Source organism: Lissotriton vulgaris, chromosome 6 (assembly GCF_964263255.1).
Source record: "Lissotriton vulgaris chromosome 6, aLisVul1.2, whole genome shotgun sequence".
NCBI classification, from domain to species: domain Eukaryota; kingdom Metazoa; phylum Chordata; class Amphibia; order Caudata; family Salamandridae; genus Lissotriton; species Lissotriton vulgaris.
Window position 1 is genome coordinate 1,046,732,829 of NC_141694.1, and position 19,473 is coordinate 1,046,752,301.

Genomic DNA, 19,473 nt, shown 5'->3' on the forward strand with positions numbered 1-19,473 from the left:
AAGGATGCGTCCAGGTGGAGACTTATAGCTTGCTGACTCGGGGGAATGAAGGACAAGAAAGTGCCACGCGCTTCTCTTCGGCTGGATTTCACTGCGTGCACGCGCACCCACACTCACGCATGCGCACATACACAGCCACACGCATACACAGCACTCACGCATGCGCACATACACAGCCACACGCATACACAGGCACACACACCCCCCCGTCGCCTCCGCACCACCTACACACACACTAGCGCACCTACACGCACACACAGAGACCCCCCCCACACACACCAGCGCACCTACACACACGCTAGCGCACCTACACGCACACACAGAGACCCCCCCCCCCACACACACCAGCGCACCTACACACACGCACACACGCGCGCGCACACACACATACACACATGCCCCGCTTCGTCCCGTTCCCCTCCCCCCCCCCCCCCCCCCCCCCCCCCAATACAGTCCCACTTACCGCCAATCCGGTGTTCTGTAGCCTCCGCGGGGCTCTCCTTCGGGCATGGGAGCCCCGCGTCACCACTGCTACTCGGGCCAGGAACTCCGTGGGCGCTGATTCGCGCACAAGACTGAAGTCCCGCCCCCACGCTAGATTTCGTTTTTTTAGAGTGCGCGCGCACATCTTGTTTTTTCACATGACCTAACGCTGTGGCTGTGGAGAGAATACAGGTGACTCACACTGCCATTTGAAATGCACGCTGATCAAATCTTGTTATATTTATTTTTTGCTTTAAATCGGAACGCGGACAACGCCGTCTGCAGGTTAACTCCAGGTTTGGCGTTGCGTCGTGGTCAAAGACAGAGTCGAGGTTTTTCGGTGAGTGTAGCCCATCTGGGGAAGTTCCCCACACGTCCGGCCCATGTGGGGCAGTTCCTCTCGCCTCCCTACATAGTCCTTTGGGGTAGATGCCCCCACCCCACAAGGTGATCCAAGTCCGCGCCTACTGGGTGGCGCGGTTTGTCCCGGGGGTTTAGAGAGTCGGGTTTCTTGGGTGTGAGATTGAGCCCGCCAGAGGAACATTTGCCAGGCCGTGGGAGGGAGGGAGGGTCGGGGAGTGTCCCGGGAGCCAGCGTGTTTTTATTACTGACAGACGTGTGCTCGCAAAAGAGCAATAGGTGCCTTCTATTCACACCCCGCAATGGGACTCCTCCGCCCACACTGGCACGGGCAGCCCCAGCCCCCCCGGGTAGTCTTGCTCTGTAAGCAGCCAGTGTACTGACTGGTCAGCCACATGCCCCTGCGGCTCCCAGCCCGTCAGGAGAACCGCCTGTGCAAGGCTTCAATGGGCAAGGGGTAACCCTGGCTTGGCCTGGTCACACCCAATCTCCCATCCTGTTGCCCCCGTCAAACACCCTCTGCTGTTACTGCTCCCACCCCAGCCCTGAGTACCTAGTCCAAACCACCGACCAAGGTGCCAATGCAGCCCCACTCCTTTATCCTGACCCGCCCTCACTCGATACTTTCGCCCCGTCAGTATTTACAATTTATTTACAATCCAGTGGATAATAATCTCGTCATCATTTGCCTAATGTGCTGATAACAACGTGCCTACAATGGATCTATAAATATGTAAGCGCGCTTCTAGGCCCACTTGTGGGTCACCGTTCATCCTGCCTCTTCTCCGCTGCCGCTAGCCCTCCAGTCCCATGTCTCTCCCCAGTTGTGGAGAAGAACTGTTGCAAACATACCCGTACCTGCACTGGTGCAAGAGAAAGCGCCTGGCGGCCTCGGCTTCTGGCGCTTTGAAGCAGTTGTAAGATCGTGTAAGACTTCTGTTCCCTAAATGTGTGTAATTTCTGAAACCAATGTTTCCCTTGTCTTCAATGCTTGATTTTAATTGGGGCAACCCGCTCACTTGGGGCGGCGCTCCCGCCAGTGCCCGGTGGAGCCACCCCGAAACCGGAACCCCATCCCAGGGCCCCAAATTTGATTGCCTTGCCCACAGGGCCCGCACCGCCCCCCCCCCCCCCACCCCCCCCATGGACCCCTACACTGCTCACCAACACACGCTTCACAACAACGTGCTCCCAATCCCACCCCCTGCAATCCACAACCTCCACAGCGAGCCACAGTCCGGGAAACAATCTCCCGCTAACCTATCTCATTGCACCCTCTGTAGCCCTCCCAACTCTTCGCAGATAACCCCATGCTAGTGGGCGTAGCCCGGCAAGGCAAAACATCCATCCTTTCTGAATGTCGACCAAATTGCTGCAGTGTCACCCACCAGCACTTGCCCCTACCTGACCGGCATTCACAATGCCCACTCTACACATCTCAGTTCACCCGACTGTGACCACCCCGTGCAACTCTCCTCCCCCATACCACCTTGCATTATATTGACGCTGGTGGTCGTTTTCCAGAGCAGCTGTCCCGTGGAATTCCCGCTGATCTACACCCCTGTCTCGCAGCACCACAAAGACCATTGTGGTGAAGGAGGAGAGTGACAACAAGCTGTCCTAGTCTGTAGCACGATTTAGAAAAGGGGGTGGTGATGAACAGAGTGTCTGAGTTAAGCAGACCACTCTTACCTAGTCCAAAGATCAGGGCTTGATCCATCACCGTTATTTATCTCACTGCCCCATCCCAGCTCAGAACCTGGCTATATGCAAATCAGTCTGTCCCTGGCCCAGTGCATCATGGGAACAGGGCAGACTAAACTACCAAGCCAATTCTTCACCAGAAAGGAGACAAGCTACCGGGGACCGGTTTCTGGCATTTCAGCCTTCTTCGGCCCGGCTTGCTTGAATCCTGATGGAGCAGTGAGAAAGGGACTCATGTCTGAGTCCCTCACCACCCCTTGTTGTAAATATTTTTGTCCACCCTAAGCGTGGAAGGGTATTCTCAGATGTGAGACCCTTGCTCATTGCACCATCAGGATTCAAGCAAACCGGGCCGAAGACGGCTGTAATGCCAGAAACCGGTCCCCGGGAGCTTGTTTCCTTCCCAGTGTAAGAATTGGCTTTTGTAGTTTGGTTTGCCCTGTTCCCATCATGCACTGGGACAGGAACAGACTAATTTGCATACAGCCAGGTTCTGAAACTGGGATGGTGCAGTGAGCTAAAAAACGGTGTTGGATCTAGCCCTGATCTCTTGACTGGGTGAGAGCTTTCTGCTTAATTCAGAGACTCTGTCCCTCACCACCCCTTGTTGTAAATATTTTTGTCCACCCTAAGCGTGGAAGGGTATTCTCAGATGTGAGACCCTTGCTCATTGCACCATCAGGATTCAAGCAAACCGGGCCGAAGACGGCTGTAATGCCAGAAACCGGTCCCCGGGAGCTTGTTTCCTTCCCAGTGTAAGAATTGGCTTTTGTAGTTTAGTTTGCCCTGTTCCCATCATGCACTGGGACAGGAACAGACTAATTTGCATACAGCCAGGTTCTGAAACTGGGATGGTGCAGTGAGCTAAAAAACGGTGTTGGATCTAGCCCTGATCTCTTGACTGGGTGAGAGCTTTCTGCTTAATTCAGAGACTCTGTCCCTCACCACCCCTTGTTGTAAATATTTTTGTCCACCCTAAGCGTGGAAGGGTATTCTCAGATGTGAGACCCTTGCTCATTGCACCATCAGGATTCAAGCAAACCGGGCCGAAGACGGCTGTAATGCCAGAAACCGGTCCCCGGGAGCTTGTTTCCTTCCCAGTGTAAGAATTGGCTTTTGTAGTTTGGTTTGCCCTGTTCCCATCATGCACTGGGACAGGAACAGACTAATTTGCATACAGCCAGGTTCTGAAACTGGGATGGTGCAGTGAGCTAAAAAACGGTGTTGGATCTAGCCCTGATCTCTTGACTGGGTGAGAGCTTTCTGCTTAATTCAGAGACTCTGTCCCTCACCACCCCTTGTTGTAAAGATTTTTTTCCACCCTAAGCGTGGAAGGGTATTCTCAGATGTGAGACCCTTGCTCATTGCACCATCAGGATTCAAGCAAACCGGGCCGAAGACGGCTGTAATGCCAGAAACCGGTCCCCGGGAGCTTGTTTCCTTCCCAGTGTAAGAATTGGCTTTTGTAGTTTGGTTTGCCCTGTTCCCATCATGCACTGGGACAGGAACAGACTAATTTGCATACAGCCAGGTTCTGAAACTGGGATGGTGCAGTGAGCTAAAAAACGGTGTTGGATCTAGCCCTGATCTCTTGACTGGGTGAGAGCTTTCTGCTTAATTCAGAGACTCTGTCCCTCACCACCCCTTGTTGTAAATATCTAGTCTGTAGCACAGCACAAAGTATAGGCGAGCCACTCCAGCCCCACCTACAAAGTGCCCAAGCAGGTCCATTCCGATTTTTGGTCCGATCGCCCCCAGTGCGATGAAGATCATTGACTCCATCAATGGAGAAGTTTAGGACCGGGTGGCCCCAGAGGCGGCGCTCGCCCTCCACCACAAGCGTAGCACTACACCCAGGGGAGAGATCCAAGCCGCCACAAAATTGGTGCTCTGTGGAAAAATCTTCAGAATACAACCTGTCGATAACACATAGATAAAAAATATAGTCATTTACAACGCCATCTACAACGCAGATAGCTCTAACTTAAGCAAATGCAAGAACTATTGCATTTCCAATGCTTGTTGTTTATGTGAACTGCGTTTTGCACCCTCATTCTATGTTATGTATTTACATAAATGTTTATAGAAAAAGAATACACCCTCTTGTCCTGTTTTGTCTTGTTTTGTTTTGTTCTGCTGTTTGTTCGTTTTTTCTGATCCCGTCCCTTGTAATTTTCGTAATTAAGGTCAACAATCTATTTGGTCGAGGCCATTGCTTTGGGCCCTCACAATTGGTTAGTTGAAAATTAAATTAACTTGTATGTAAAAGAAGTTCCTTGTAGGCACCGTTACCCGACACACCACTTTCCAAATGTGGCATTTTCAGAATTGTAATTTAAAATACAAATTCACCATAAATTAGGTTTTTAGATTAGGAAGCAGCGTGGTTGGTAAGTTTATTTTGTGTAACTTTGGGCTTTTTAAAATGAAATGGTATATTGTGGGGTTGATATGAAATTTTAGCGGTAAGGATTTACACATAGATTAGATGGTATGTTTAGCGCATGATGTTAAATTATTGAAAATGAAATCCAACGTATATTTTTTAGCGATTGCGAAAGTTTAAATGCGTGTAAAACCATTTTTCGAAGACTCTTAGGAACACGTTTTCAGCCGCTGCCGATTTTGTGCCTGCTGACGCTTCCCTCTTAAGATGGCAAAGATAGTGCCCCATGGGCTCGATGAGAGAGGCAGGCTCGTTCCGTTGTGCCCAGAGACAGTCTTGCTGCACAGCACTCTGCTCAAGGGCAGACAATGAAAGAACCGAGGCTCATCCGTGCCGCTGGGAAGGAGTTCAAATGTTCAACAGACAGTGACCTCAGCGACCACCCACCACCGATGGGCTTCATCCTGCTTACGTACCACAGATGAAGGGTCCAGGGCCCCCGGAGGGCCGGGGTCTGTCTACAGGCAGCAGGCGCCTACAGGCCACTCAAAACCAAACCTGTGGATGCTAGCAGGTTAACCCCAGAATGCACAAAGTGTCACATCTGCAAAAAGACACACAGCTCAGATGCTGTGTGTGTGTCCTCTGCGCCATGCATCAGAGTCAAGGAAATAAACATCTCAAACCTGGCGGGCGGCTTCAAGGCACTGTGGCGGCTCCAGAGGGCACTTTCTAGGTCGTGCACCAGCCTGTGATCTTGCGGCTATGTATGGAAAAGCAGGGTTATGGAGAGGAGTACTTGCGCGTTCCTGGCATTTAAACAGGGCCCCCTCCGCCCCCCACTTCACCTGGTAAAGCAGCGTGCAGGAGGGTGTGGCTCGCCGACAACAAACTTTACATTTCTACAGAGGCTGCCAGAGCCGGAAGCTGAGATTCACAGCCTGCGCCCGGCGTCCTCAGAAGGACGTGCAGATACCCGTCCCCCTCCGCCTCTAGCGCCTCGAGGCTGGTCACTCGGCCATGCTGCAATACACTAACTCTCTCATCTGATGCCTTCCTGCGCCCCTTAACCCAGGAAATAATAGAACCTTTCACCCCAATGTATGTGTTTGGCGTTCACTTCTCTGTACGTCCACCGTGTTGCCTCCTAGGTTTGACTTGGATGATGCTTTGTAAAGCGCCTGGAAGTCCCTCCTGTCGATCTAGCTCGCGCTACATCAAGAAACAAGAGGACTAGCAGCGCTGTCACGGGTGAAAGCCTCTCACTAGGACCCCTAAGGATATAGGAGCAGTAATCAGCACAACGCCCAACCCCGGTCAAAGGCCAAGAAACCCGTAGCGATACTCATGAGAGGGCCTAAGGGAAGATGAGGTCCACTTTTTACCCGGTGGTAATGATGGAATCCGAGGAGGAGGTGGGGGAAGGGGAACGCGGGGGTGTCAAAAAAGTTTGTCGCACTGGGCAGCACCACTGCTAAAGCTGGCCCTGTTTCTAGTTCAAGCGGCACCCACACCCGTAGTCTAAAGATAATACCTCTGCCTCAAGTGAAGTACTCTGGTACCCAAGGATGACTAGCAAACAATATTATTCACAACGTTGCACCCTCACACACACTTCACCCTCACACACACTTCAGCCTCACACACACTGCCTACATTGCACCCTCACACACTGCACCCTCACACACTGCACCCTCACACACACTGCACACACTGCACCCTCACACACTGCACCCTCACACACTGCACACACGGCAGCATCACACACACTGCACCCTCACACACTGCACTGCACCATCACACACACTGCACACACTGCACCCTCACACACACTGCGCACCCTCACACACACTGCACCCTCACACACACTGCACCCTCACACACACTGCACACACTGCACCCTCACACACTGCACACACGGCAACATCACACACACTGCACCCTCACACACTGCACTGCACCATCACACACACTGCACACACTGCACCCTCACACACACTGCGCACCCTCACACACACTGCGCACCCTCACACACACTGCGCACCCTCACACACACTGCGCACCCTCACACCCTGCGCACCCTCATACCCTGCGCACCCTCACACCCTGCGCACCCTCACACCCTGCGCACCCTCACACCCTGCGCACCCTGCACACCCTGCGCACCCTCACACCCTGCGCACCCTGCACACCCTGCGCACCCTGCACCCTCACACACTCTGCACCCTCACACACTCTGCACCCTCACACACTCTGCACCCTCACACACTCTGCACCCTCACACACTCTGCACCCTCACACACTCTGCACCCTCACACACTCTGCACCCTCACACACTCTTCACCCTCACACGCTCTGCACCCTCACACACTCTGCAATGGAACATACACTCCAAATACCACTCAATGCCACATAACACTCTATATATCTGTCGCCCTCCCTCTATCTATCGCCCTCACTCTATCTATCTATCACATCACCATAGCATCACTCAGCTCCACCACAGCATCACTCAGGGGCACCGCAACATCACTATGCGCTACCACAGCATCACTGAACGCCACAGCATCACTCGTCGCCACCACAATATCAGTCAGCGCCACCACAGCATCAATCTGTGCAACCATTCAACAACAACTGGTTCTTTTGTGTAGTGTTATCCACTTTTGGGTCAAAAGCTTTGGAACCTCTCACAATCACACTTGATTATAAGTTTTTCACTTGTATAATATAACACATGCAAGACACATACTTAGGTGCACTGAACAAGGTATTAGCTGCCGGATTCACAAGCTACATTTTGAGGGAGTTTACATTTTTTAATTAAGTTTACTACTTTTCAGTATTCACAAACTACACTTTTGCAGTAACTTACCCTTTTAGGTTGAGCCTAGCAGCAGCATGCATGCACTGCTTGTTATAGATCGCCTTTGTGTCTGATTTGGAAAGGGTAGAAAATGATGCAGTACACATCTGTGTATCCTCTTACATTAGTTGTACTTTCAGGTACCCTTTCTGGTGCACATGTTGCTGAATATCTTTTAGCAGCACTACACCTAGAGAGTCAGAAACCTTTGGCGTACCCAGCAGTGGAGACATGTTAAGGCATGGGCAAAGAGCCTTTCAGGAGGCCTCCTTATAAAGCTAGCTCTGTTCTGCAGCTGAGTATTGCCCTGATTAACTTGACTTCATTTTAAACTGTACCCGCCTGCTGGAATCCTGTTTGCTACCAGTGAGGCTCCCTAGCGCCTCGTGTCTCCTGAGCGCCCACCTCCGTGAAACGCTACTGCTCGCAGGACCCGCTCCGCGGGTCCCGCTTCGCGGTGCTTGCTGCTTGAAGAGTGCAGAGGAGGGGATCCTTGTGTGGACTGTGCTGGCGATAAGCGCTGCAGGGCTGCGAGCGTGGTGTTTGCTGGACTCCGAGTTCCAGGAGTCCCTGCTGCGGTCCCGTCCGAGTCACCTGGGCCGCTCTCCCTGTCAGCCACGCCCCCTGTGTTAAGCCTATATGTCGGACTTGTTGCCTGCGTGGGATTGCTTCATTTTAAACTGTACCCGCCTGCTGGAATCCTGTTTGCTACCAGTGAGGCTCCCTAGCGCCTCGTGTCTCCTGAGCGCCCACCTCCGTGAAACGCTACTGCTCGCAGGACCCGCTCCACGGGTCCCGCTTCGCGGCGCTTGCTGCTTGGAGAGTGCAGAGGAGGGGATCCTTGTGTGGACTGTGCTGGCGATAAGCGCTGCAGGGCTGCGAGCGTGGTGTTTGCTGGACTCCGAGTTCCAGGAGTCCCTGCTGCGGACCCGCCCGAGTCACCTGGGCCGCTCTCCCTGTCAGCCACGCCCCCTGTGTTAAGCCTATATATCGGACTTGTTGCCTGCGTGGGATTGCTTCATTTTAAACTGTACCCGCCTGCTGGAATCCTGTTTGCTACCAGTGAGGCTCCCTAGCGCCTCGTGTCTCCTGAGCGCCCACCTCCGTGAAACGCTACTGCTCGCAGGACCCGCTCCGCGGGTCCCGCTTCGCGGCGCTTGCTGCGCTTGCTGCTTGGAGAGTGCAGAGGAGGGGATCCTTGTGTGGACTGTGCTGGCGATAAGCGCTGCAGGGCTGCGAGTGTGGTGTTTGCTGGACTCCGAGTTCCAGGAGTCCCTGCTGCGGACCCGCCCGAGTCACCTGGGCCGCTCTCCCTTTCAGCCACGCCCCCTTCATTTAGACTTCTATAAATCTCGCACAAGACTTCCGCTGCGCGGGAGAGCGCGGGAAGCGCCCGGGAGAAGCCTGGGACAAGGGCGGGACCGTCTGTGGCCGTCGGAGGCCGAAGTAGGCTGGGCTGGGCCCCGTCCCTTTGATTTTTGTTATAATTAATATTGTTTACGTTTATTTTCTCATACGGCGTATATGTCCTGATAGGCTATTATTGTGTCATTGTTCTTTGTAAATCCTATAGTATCTTCCCTAGCTTACACATGACGGCAAAAAAACTCCGTTCTGGTCGCGTCTTAGTGGGGAGATCTGGTTCTAAAACTAAATCGAACCCTTTACGTAATAAAATCACTTCCTCAATGCAATTGAAAGGCCAATGTCAGCTTTTTAATTTATAGGAGAAAGGGAAGGACAAGGCTTCAGAGACCCATCCCCTCACGGAAGCTTTAGAGGATAATGTTCCTGAGTTAGTTAACATCACTAACAAGGATAACCCTATCCTGGGCACGGTTCCTGTCCAGCTTCAGCTTGCATCTCCCTCTCCCGAAACAGTGGGGGGTTTCCCTTTGGTGTCCACTGATTCGCAACGGAAAATGGAGCTTCCTCATGAGGCCTTGGGGTGTAATGTTAGTAAATCTGACAATGCCATCCTCCCCCAATCTTCTCATTTGGTAGCACCTAAATCCGTAAAGAATCCTATTATTTCTTCAGTTTTGCATACTAATTCTGCTATTCCGGAGGGGGATTTTACACTACCAGATATTGACTTAATAGCTCATAAAGGTTTGATGAGACCTCCCCAGGATAATGTCAGGGTTAATTCTAACACTGCTGATGCTATTACAATTTCGAGTCCCTGTCCTCTTAGTAGTACCCCCTCAAACAAATTAGATTTTTCTTTAGCTCAGTTAAATTTTACTTCTTGTTCTGGCCCCAATCTGAACAATTTGCCTGTGAGCCCTCCAAGTACTAACGATAAGCTAATCTCCAATTCCTTGTCTTCTTTGGAATCTTTATTATCTTCTATTCTGAGTTTACTGGAAAAATTTGTTGGAGGTTCGGATTGCATCCTTGATACTGTAACTCAAATCCTAAGAGTACTCTTACATAATAAGAGCGGGTCAGTTCTTGAATGCCTTTCAATGCCAGTTAATTCCTTGGAGATCCCTAATAAGAGATCCCCGAACGAAAAAGTAACATTAGACCCAGTTCAAACGCTGTCATCTCCTGAAGGTCAGAAAATAAATAAACCAGTAGTCATATCAGTTGATCCTAAGGTTAACAAGGTGGTTTCTGCTGGAGCTAATTGTATAGTTACTCACAATGATGAGATTGACGTGTTACCTGTTTCCCCTGTCATGCAAAATTTGGAAACTCCCTCTCTTTTTCCTATATTCTCGCTACAGACAAAAAAAGAGGATGAGGCCCTTATAGCTTCTCCAGGTAATGTTGAAAAGATAGTCTCGGCAAAACAAAAAAAGAATAGAATAAAAAAGAGAAAACCCATCCGAAGATTTTCTAAAAAATGACAGAGGAAACTCCTGTTTGAAAAAAATTTGGAACCGATACTAGAAAATTCCGCCCGGACTGAGCAGTCCTTTGCTACACAGGAAGATATGATTGTTTCTCCTAAAGTAGATTTAGTGTCCATAGGGTCTGGTCTTATAAGTTCCTCTAACCACTCTCACCCTAATGTTTTATCATTCCCTGCTAATCCTCTCCCTCCCACTCTTAATCCCTTGGTAAGACCTTTTCAAGACTCATCCACAATTGCACCTATTCCCTTGGTGCCTACTAGGGATAAAACAAATGTAGATACTTTTTTTCTAGATTTTTCTCCTTTATTTGATACTGATCTAATTCTAAATAGATCAGCCTTGCTCATTTGTTTTCAAGAGATTGAAGGTTTAAAATTAATTCAAACTTCGGACCTGGATGTGGTACTTCTTCTTAACACTACAGTAGGGAGAACAGCAAGGGTGAAATTTCAGTCTAAAATGGTGTTAAATCATATTTGACAGTGGGCTGAGGAACTACAAACCAGAGGGATTGATGTTACTCCATATTTCGTAGAAAAACGATGTGAAAGTTTACCCTCCAATTTGTCATCTACCTCTAATATTAATTTGAAGCCTTCAGATTGGCCTTCAGTTAGATCTGAGGACTTAAAAATATGTGTGTCTAAAAATGAAAGGCAAGTTCTTTATAAAAATCCCCCTCTTCTTAAACAAACTTTGAAGGATGATAATTCCAAATGGAGTTGGTTACCGGGAGTTCTCTCTAGTAAAACTTCTTCCTGCCCTAAACCGCATTCAAATTTTTAACAGAGATTTGAAGTTTATTTCATGGAATACTGCGGGTTTTAAAGATCATAAGGAAAAACTATGTTTCCTACGTTCCCTAGAGGCGGACATAATTTGTCTACAGGAAACGTGGGTGGAAGGTAAATTAATACTAGAAAAAGAGTACTTTGTCTTAGAAGGTAGTGCAATCCATTCTAGGAGAGGTCATGCGAAGGGTGGAATAGCATGTTTATTATCTAATAGAATTAATTGGAACTATTCTCATTATCTTGATCCGGATAAATTGTTCCAGGCAATAACTTTAAAAAACTTATTCAAGGATTGCCCCAATAGATTGCTTGTTTTGATAAATACTTATATTCCCCCAAACCGCTGTTTCAATGATGGTTTAAAAGTTCTTTTCTCCTTTATAACTAAAATTATGGACACTACCCCCTCCTCTTATATATTAGTATTCGGGGACCTGAACTGTAACATATCTAATTGTGGGCTTGACTTGTTTAGAAATAAACTTAGGGAAGAATCTCTTATTATACCCCAGGCCTTGTTTCCATCTAATATCAAATCCAATAAAAGAGGTAAATTAGTTCTGGAAGGTCTGTATAAAGTGGATTGTCTAATAGTAAACGGGAGACTCCCTTCTGACATTCCGGCTGCTTTTACTCACAATTCAAAAAATCGAAATTCTATTATTGATTATGTAATTGCAGATTGTTCTTTTTTTTCTTTTTTGAAAGATCTTTTAGTTATAGATACTAATCTCAGTGACCATAATGCGTTGATGCTTACAGTTTCCCTCAGTCCACCTACGGCGGATTCCTGGAACATCGACACGGATATGGTGAATTTTGGCGCCAGTTCGGGGAAATGTTTTTGGAATCACCGTTCTTTTGAGAGCTTGTTGTCGCTTTTAATCTCTACTGTGGAGAATTTATTCCACTGGGATGGGAGGGAACTATTAGGATTTGCAGATTTTTTAGAATTAGTGACTTCAATAGCCAAGAAGAGCCCCTTCGTTAAAAAATCCTTAGTAGTCCCCCAATCGCTTCGGTTATTAAACATAGAAATAAATAAAGTAATAAGGGGGCAATATTTATCATTTAGTCAGGACGCCCACCAGAAATTAGCACTTCTAAAAAGGAGAGTAAGGCTTAAGGCCCGTTTAAAAAGAAATAAGGAGGATTCCGTATGGATTCAACTCAGGGAAGCTTCATATAACGGCCAAGCCAAGACATTTTGGTCATTAATCGGCAAAGGCTGTGGTACTAGAGTCAGTCCTACGCCAATTGCCATTGATGAGCAGATCTGGGTTCAGTATATTGAGAATTTGTACAGTAATAATAATCTACAACTAAATAATGATGTAACTTACGTTGACTCTTGTGTGTACGATGCCCCATCTGAAAAGGAAATTGAATTTGCTATTAAGAGTATGCGCTCCTCCGGTGCGATGGGTCCCGACGAGGTTCCCATCTCTGTGCTAAAACAACAGAGTGAGCTTTGGAGCAAAATTCTTTTTCCTGTGTTTAAATCTTGCTTTGCTAGCGGAATAGTCCATCCATCCTGGAAAGGGAGTATCCTTGTTCCTTTATATAAAAAAGGGGCAAGAGACCTTCCTCAAAATTATCGTCAAATTGCTTTGCTCGATGCCATCGGCAAGGTTTTTGCAAAATGTATTCTCACCTTAATCAACGATTGGGTAATTGAGTTCAAAATTTTGCCTTTCGAACAAACTGGTTTCAGGCAAAAGCATGGAACGTTAGATAACCTGACTGCACTTCAGGTTATTACGGAAAAATATGTGAAAGTCCGTGGAGGGCATGTCTATGGTGCATTTATCGACTTCTCCACAGCATTTGATAAAGTGGACAGAACATTGCTGTGGAGAAAGCTATTTAATTTAGGGATGCCCCCCTTCCTTATTAAATTAATCCGTGCCCTTTATTCAGACACCTGGTGCAGAGTGCTGCTTGGCGGTGAAAGAGGTTTATCTAGAATAATACCCACATCCAACGGGTTAAAGCAAGGCTGCCTATTGGCTCCTTTACTTTTTTCGCTTTATACAGTCGATTTACCTCTGGCTCTCTCAGCATGTTCAGGTATTGCCCCGACTCTGGGGGGCGTTCCGATTGTATGCCTCATGTATGCTGATGATGTTTTGATTCTCGATCTTACTCCTAAGGGCCTGAATAATCGCCTGCAAGCTCTATATGAATATGCTGGAAACCATTATTTGTTGATAAATACTGCAAAAAGCAAAGTGATGTGCATGGCTGGAAGGAAGAAACCTAAATTTTCTAACTTTCCATGGGCAGTAGGGGGTCAAAAATTGGAAACCGTGAAATCTTATGCCTTCCTTGGTAAAATTATTATGAGTAATTTAAGTGAGAAAGCTCATATGGCCAACAATTCCCGGAAAGCCATTTCTCAGGGAAAGAGTTTGGTATCCTTGTATAAGGCTACAGGTAGAAGGCATTTTTCTACATTACTGGATGTATTTAGAGCAAAAGTTCCCGCCTCCCTACTCTACGGAATAGAGTTAATTGATGTAAAAAATTGAAGCTTTTTAAATTCCTTGGAAGGAAAAATTTTACGTAGTCTATTATCCGTCAGCACAGCTAATTCAACTGCTGCCCTAAGACAGGAACTCGGCTTACGTAGTAGCTGGGTCCAAGGTCTTGCTGGAATCGTACGCTGGGTTGTTAGCCTTGCAAGGAGTGAGCCCAATACCTTAAGACATCTTATAAAAAATGAGTTGTTGGGAAACTTTAAAGAATATTCATTGATCGTAAAAAATTTCAGATATGCTGTGGGTCAATTACAACTGGATAAAGATGTTTTATTTTCCATATCATCTTATCAGTTAAAAACCCTTTTGAAGTCCTCTACGTGGGAACTAGGGTTCAGACTGGATAGAGAATTCAGGATGTTGAAAAAAGGCTGCACTCCTGTTATTGATTCCTGCCTATTGAGGAAAGCTCAACCATATATCCAATTGAACATTCCTCATGGCGTTAGACGCCTATTGTTTTTGGTAAGACAGGATTTGCTCCAGTTGAAATCTCTTTATTCCAGATGGTATGGCCATTCAGCGGTCTGTGATTTCTGTCAGATGTACGAGCAAGATTTGTCTCATGTCATTTTCGTTTGTCCAGCCCTGATGTCTCTCAGGCGAAGATGGTTAAGACCAATCTGCCTTCAACTGAACATTTTGTCTGCCACTGCTTTCAGTGCGGCTATGATTAACCCGCCAAATGAAATGTTTTGTTTTAAACTGTACAAATTTTTCAAATGTTTTTGGGATCTGTATTAAGTTGGTAATTTTTTTTAGATTGTTGTGTATTTTGATGCTATGTACATGCTTGAAATTATTACGTTTAATGCTTTTTCTGTATGTATATTTTATGTCTTTTATGTGGACCTCGTAAAGAGTTCCGATATCATAATAAACTAAACTTGAAACTTGACTAATTGGTTTTTTAACAGATTTTTTAAATACTGTTTTTCCTTTCTAATGTGGATGATATCTGAGAGTCTATAATGGACATTTTAGAGAGACATGCTGTTTTTATATTTCATGTAACTTCTATAAAAAAGTTTCTTTTAGACCAAAACGGTACCTCTCAAACATCAGAGATTATTTGCATCAATATTACTATGCTGCTGCTGTGTTAAATGTTGGAAACATGAGTCATAATCCTTCAATATTAGATGTAAACACATTTAAAATTTGGAAGAATGTTCCCTGATCACATCACTTGCCTATCCATGAGGCCTGCACTACTGGGCATTCATTGTCCTCAAAAAATGCATTTGCCAAAGGTTTGAAGCACTGGGCTAATATCAGCTGGCTATTTAATATGAAGTAGCCAAAGACATGTGGTAGTCTGCAAATATCAGCTGCCCATATGATGTGCATAGGCTTTCACAACTTGCCGCATATAATATACCAACCAAACAGAAGCCTGCACAAGTGGACATTTCTGGCTCGGGCATGTGACATTTGCAGACCTCTAGTATATGCACTGTAATGCTTAAGGCAAAAACATAAATAAAAGGCATTGCCATTTACAATGCCAATAGCTCTAACTTTAATAATGCGAGACCTATTGCATTGCAAATGCTTGTTCAAATGTGTTTACCGTGGGGTTGGTGGGTTAGTCTATTCAATAACACTGAGATAAAACTGTGAAGTCACGTCTGTTGTAGCACTGATGTTTTCAGTGTGTTGCGTAGTCTGCTTTTAGGATAAGCTTGCACTTTAAAGTTTTGTTTGTATTTTTACCATATGCTTGATTTTCTGTTTTTAGGGGTCTGAAAACAACTATGAAGGCATTAAGGATGGAGTGAATATTCAGTACTTGGATTTACAGCAAAACAAGTAAGATTTGTTTCTTATTGCTTGGTACAAGCAAGGCTGATGCTTACTGAGAATGAAAGATTGATCATGCATGAAATATGTGGATATTTCTTTACATTTGCACCTATTATTTCTGCCACTTTAAGCTCAGTAAAGCATACTGCTACTTTAGCCTTGCTTGGCCTGTTGAACTCTTTTTGGAGGAAAACAACAGGAAGTAACCATGGTACTAACAATAGAATGACCAGCATTTTTATGTAAATGAGTGACCTCTTTATACAGCTGGATCTGAACTGCGGTTTAATACACACCTCTTGCAGCGTTTGAGGCCAAAGTTGTTAAATGACCTGATTTTGGCCACGTTAGCACAAGCTGCAACATTGTTCCAGGGTATGCCATTTCTTTGTTCTGATGGTGAAGGGCTAGGAATCTTTATTTTTGAATCTTTGCAAAGGTTTTTGGATACTGTTTGGTTTAATGCAAAGTGCAGGGTTCAGTTTCTCTCCATTCCATTTAGTTATTTAAAACGTTCGTGTGACTAAAAGGTTGTCTCATCTCCCTTAGCATCGCAGTTAGATGGTTAACGTACAGAAAGAGCTCTTTTGAACGTGTTGTTTATTAAGCTACATTTTGCCTGATACTTTGAAGAAAGTAGCATACAAGAGATTCTCCATCTTTCGCATCCCCCAAGCCTTTAATGGCAGGTTTCAGTTGTAAATCACACATGGAGCAGCCGTTTAGGTCCAATTCCACTTTGCCTGTGGAAAAAACACATTAGCGACATTTCCACTATTCACTTTATGCTCTGGAATTTCACCCATCCCTATTGATACTGGATGGCAACCCGCTCAACTCATCTAAAACAAAATAATATGCTTTCCATCCTAATCTGAAACCATACAATTCATATTTTAGTTTCTTCATGTTTTATGTCCTCCCCAACTTTTAGCAAGAAATCACGGCATTTTATTCTTCCCAACTGTGAGCGTATAACCTTTTATGACATTAATAGCTTCTGACATTAACAGCTTCTGCTGCCAGATTCCAAGTGCTCAATATTTGCAAAATCTGTCCTCACCACCCTTCACACAGCTTTATTTTCAGAACTGGGTCTGGGGGTCTGGGCCAATAAGGTTGCTATTGCTGTAGGCTACTACTTTGCCTTCCTGAATATTCATTTCTACCACTAGAGAAAGCAAGAAGAACCTTTTATAACCTTTCCAGGCACACCCTTAAATCCTGGGATTGTCACTAGATTTGCTGGCCATCGGCAAAAAGGGTTTCTACTCATTCTAGCATTGAAAGCCATAAATGGTGCCTCTTCCTGCTGCTGATCACGAATGCAGAACAGATGCACATTCTTGTACAACTTTGCTTGTCTACCCAGAACCTCCTTTGCCTTCTCTTAACCTCCCTCTGCTACCTCACAATTTCTGTCATTTCAGATACTTGGCCCTTCCTTATGAAATAGAATTAGAGTTGAACTATGCTCCACCACCTCCCTTACCGCTTTGAGATACACCTGTTACAGCCAGAGTGACCTCATTGAATCAGTGTTTTGTCAACTGTGCCCTCCTATCCCCGATTCCTCTATTGCAAATATCTTCATATATATGTGTACTAGTCTGTCTACTTTGTTTGCCGGTACCACTGTGCAGACTGTGTGTTATCTTAATTCTCTATTCACTGTGCACATTATTAAGAATAGATGTGACAGTCTACTTCCTAACCCGTTTGTTCTTATGTTCTGGGATTTTATTGCTATGTGCAATATTTTCTGTTGGAATAGTAACTGTTTAGTAAAAATAAAATATAAATAGCTACTTTGGTTAACTAAGGTTTTCTCTAATTTTAACCTTGGGCATCATTGCATTTGGTTCACTCCCAGTCGGCCAGTTGTAACAGACCAAATACAGGCAGGTATGACATCTTGGTGGATTTGAGCCCATACAACTGGGTTTCTCGCAGAAAGACAAAAAAAAGAAGAAAAAAAACCCTGCCTTTCAAACTGCAACTGGTATGTCACCCAAGGCCTAAAATACTTTAGTGTGTGAAACATAAGTTCACATAGTAGTGCTGGTGTTCAGTTTAAAACAGATGCAATTGTTCTAGTAATAATGGGATTCCTCGGACTCTGCGCAGTCTCTGCAAAGGGGGACCATGGGGACACAACGAGAAATTGGTGCCAGATGTAGAGAGTATTTCAAATTTCACAGAACCACCGTATGGCTTTGACTTATTACCATGAAGATTTTCGGATGGTAGGGCCATCCAAGGGTTCGTGCCACAGGTACCCCAACAGGGATTGTAAAGTGAGATTTAAGGTCGGTCCGTCGGTGGCAACTGCAGCTTTAACAAGCATTGGCAAAGCCAATAGTTTTTGCCTATGCAAGACCTATAGACGTTGTCAGTGTTTTTTAAAGAAGTTATACAGCAGCAAAGGAAAAAAAAACAAAGATCTATGACGTGGCCAGCGTTGGCCCGTCATAGCGTTTTTTTTTGGTTGACTTTAAGCCATGTTGCTGCTGTACAACGTCTTTAAAAAACATTCACAGTGCCATATAGCAGATAGGAGGGCCAGAGGGAACATTACAAAAAGCGACTATAAGCAACACCAGGGAGCTGAGGAGGGACCAGCAAGAATGGACATCGGGAGAGGGTGGTGACAAACGAACCAGGAGAGCAACAACGGACAGCAGGAGGAAGGAGGTGGGATGGGGCACCAACAATGGACAGTGGGGGGAAACAAAGAAAGGGGGTTGGGTGAGGAAAGCAACAAGAGGGAGGAGTAGGAGGGCAGGAAACAGACTGGAGAGAGATGCACTCTTCGAAATGCATGTCCAAAAGTACATTTAAAAAAAGTACCTGCAGGAGCCTGCTGCCAGTGGAAAGACACTGGCTGCAGATAGGAAGCTGTACTTGGTTCATGCTTCTCAGCAGACACGATGCTGAAGCCCCAAGAGAAAGCAGGAAGAAGCAGGAGGCACTGACTGATCAGAAGGAAGGACACAAGAGTGACCTGGAAGCCAACAAGTACTAAGTAACTGTAAATAATGGGCAGGCTCTAAGCCATTTGTAAAAATTTTAGTTTAGTTTTTTTTCTTTTCACAAGATTTCACAAGCACAAGCTGGTGTACGGCTGCAACCATCAGGACACTATTGTAAAGCGTGGGTCACAAAGGAAAAATGTCACTTTCGGTCCAGGGAGGCATCTATGCAGATCTTAAGCTTTGAATTTCAAGTTGTTTCTTGGTAGTTCTGGCTGCCACACTTCAAGATTACTTGCCTCCTATGAAACACTCTTTGTTTATGCATCTTTCAAGCTGGCTTCAGTCAGCCAGTGTTCTTTGTCCTGTTGGTCAAGGGCCTATTCCTATCCTCCCCAGAGGCTGCATAACTTCCTCTAGCTCATCTTGCAGCAGTAGGACTTCTCATAGAGTTTGTCAGTCCTGGCATGGTGCGGGAATAACCATGAACGTCCTACCCCTGTCAGACATCCTCTATTAGGTGATGTACTGCCTGTGTTGGCTGAAGCAATTTCTCCTCCACAGTCAAATTAAGTTACTAGCTCAAGGGCGGCAGGGAGTATTACTGGTGGGACAACCTGTCACAGTAGTCATTATAATCATCAATTTATCTCTGGATGCTTACCTATAAAAATGTGCTACATAAAACAGTAGTA

At 46.2% G+C, this 19,473-nt stretch overlaps 1 protein-coding gene across 1 annotated transcript in view; it reads left to right on the plus strand.

Moving 5' to 3' along the window:
* NUP133 (nucleoporin 133) overlaps positions 1–19,473 on the plus strand; it is a 1,523,409-nt gene that overhangs the window by 351,590 nt on the left and 1,152,346 nt on the right. The window contains exon 8 of the mRNA XM_086927107.1: positions 15,742–15,812. Within this exon, the coding sequence (XP_086783233.1) occupies positions 15,742–15,812 (71 nt within the window). The remainder of the gene's footprint in view (positions 1–15,741; positions 15,813–19,473) is intronic.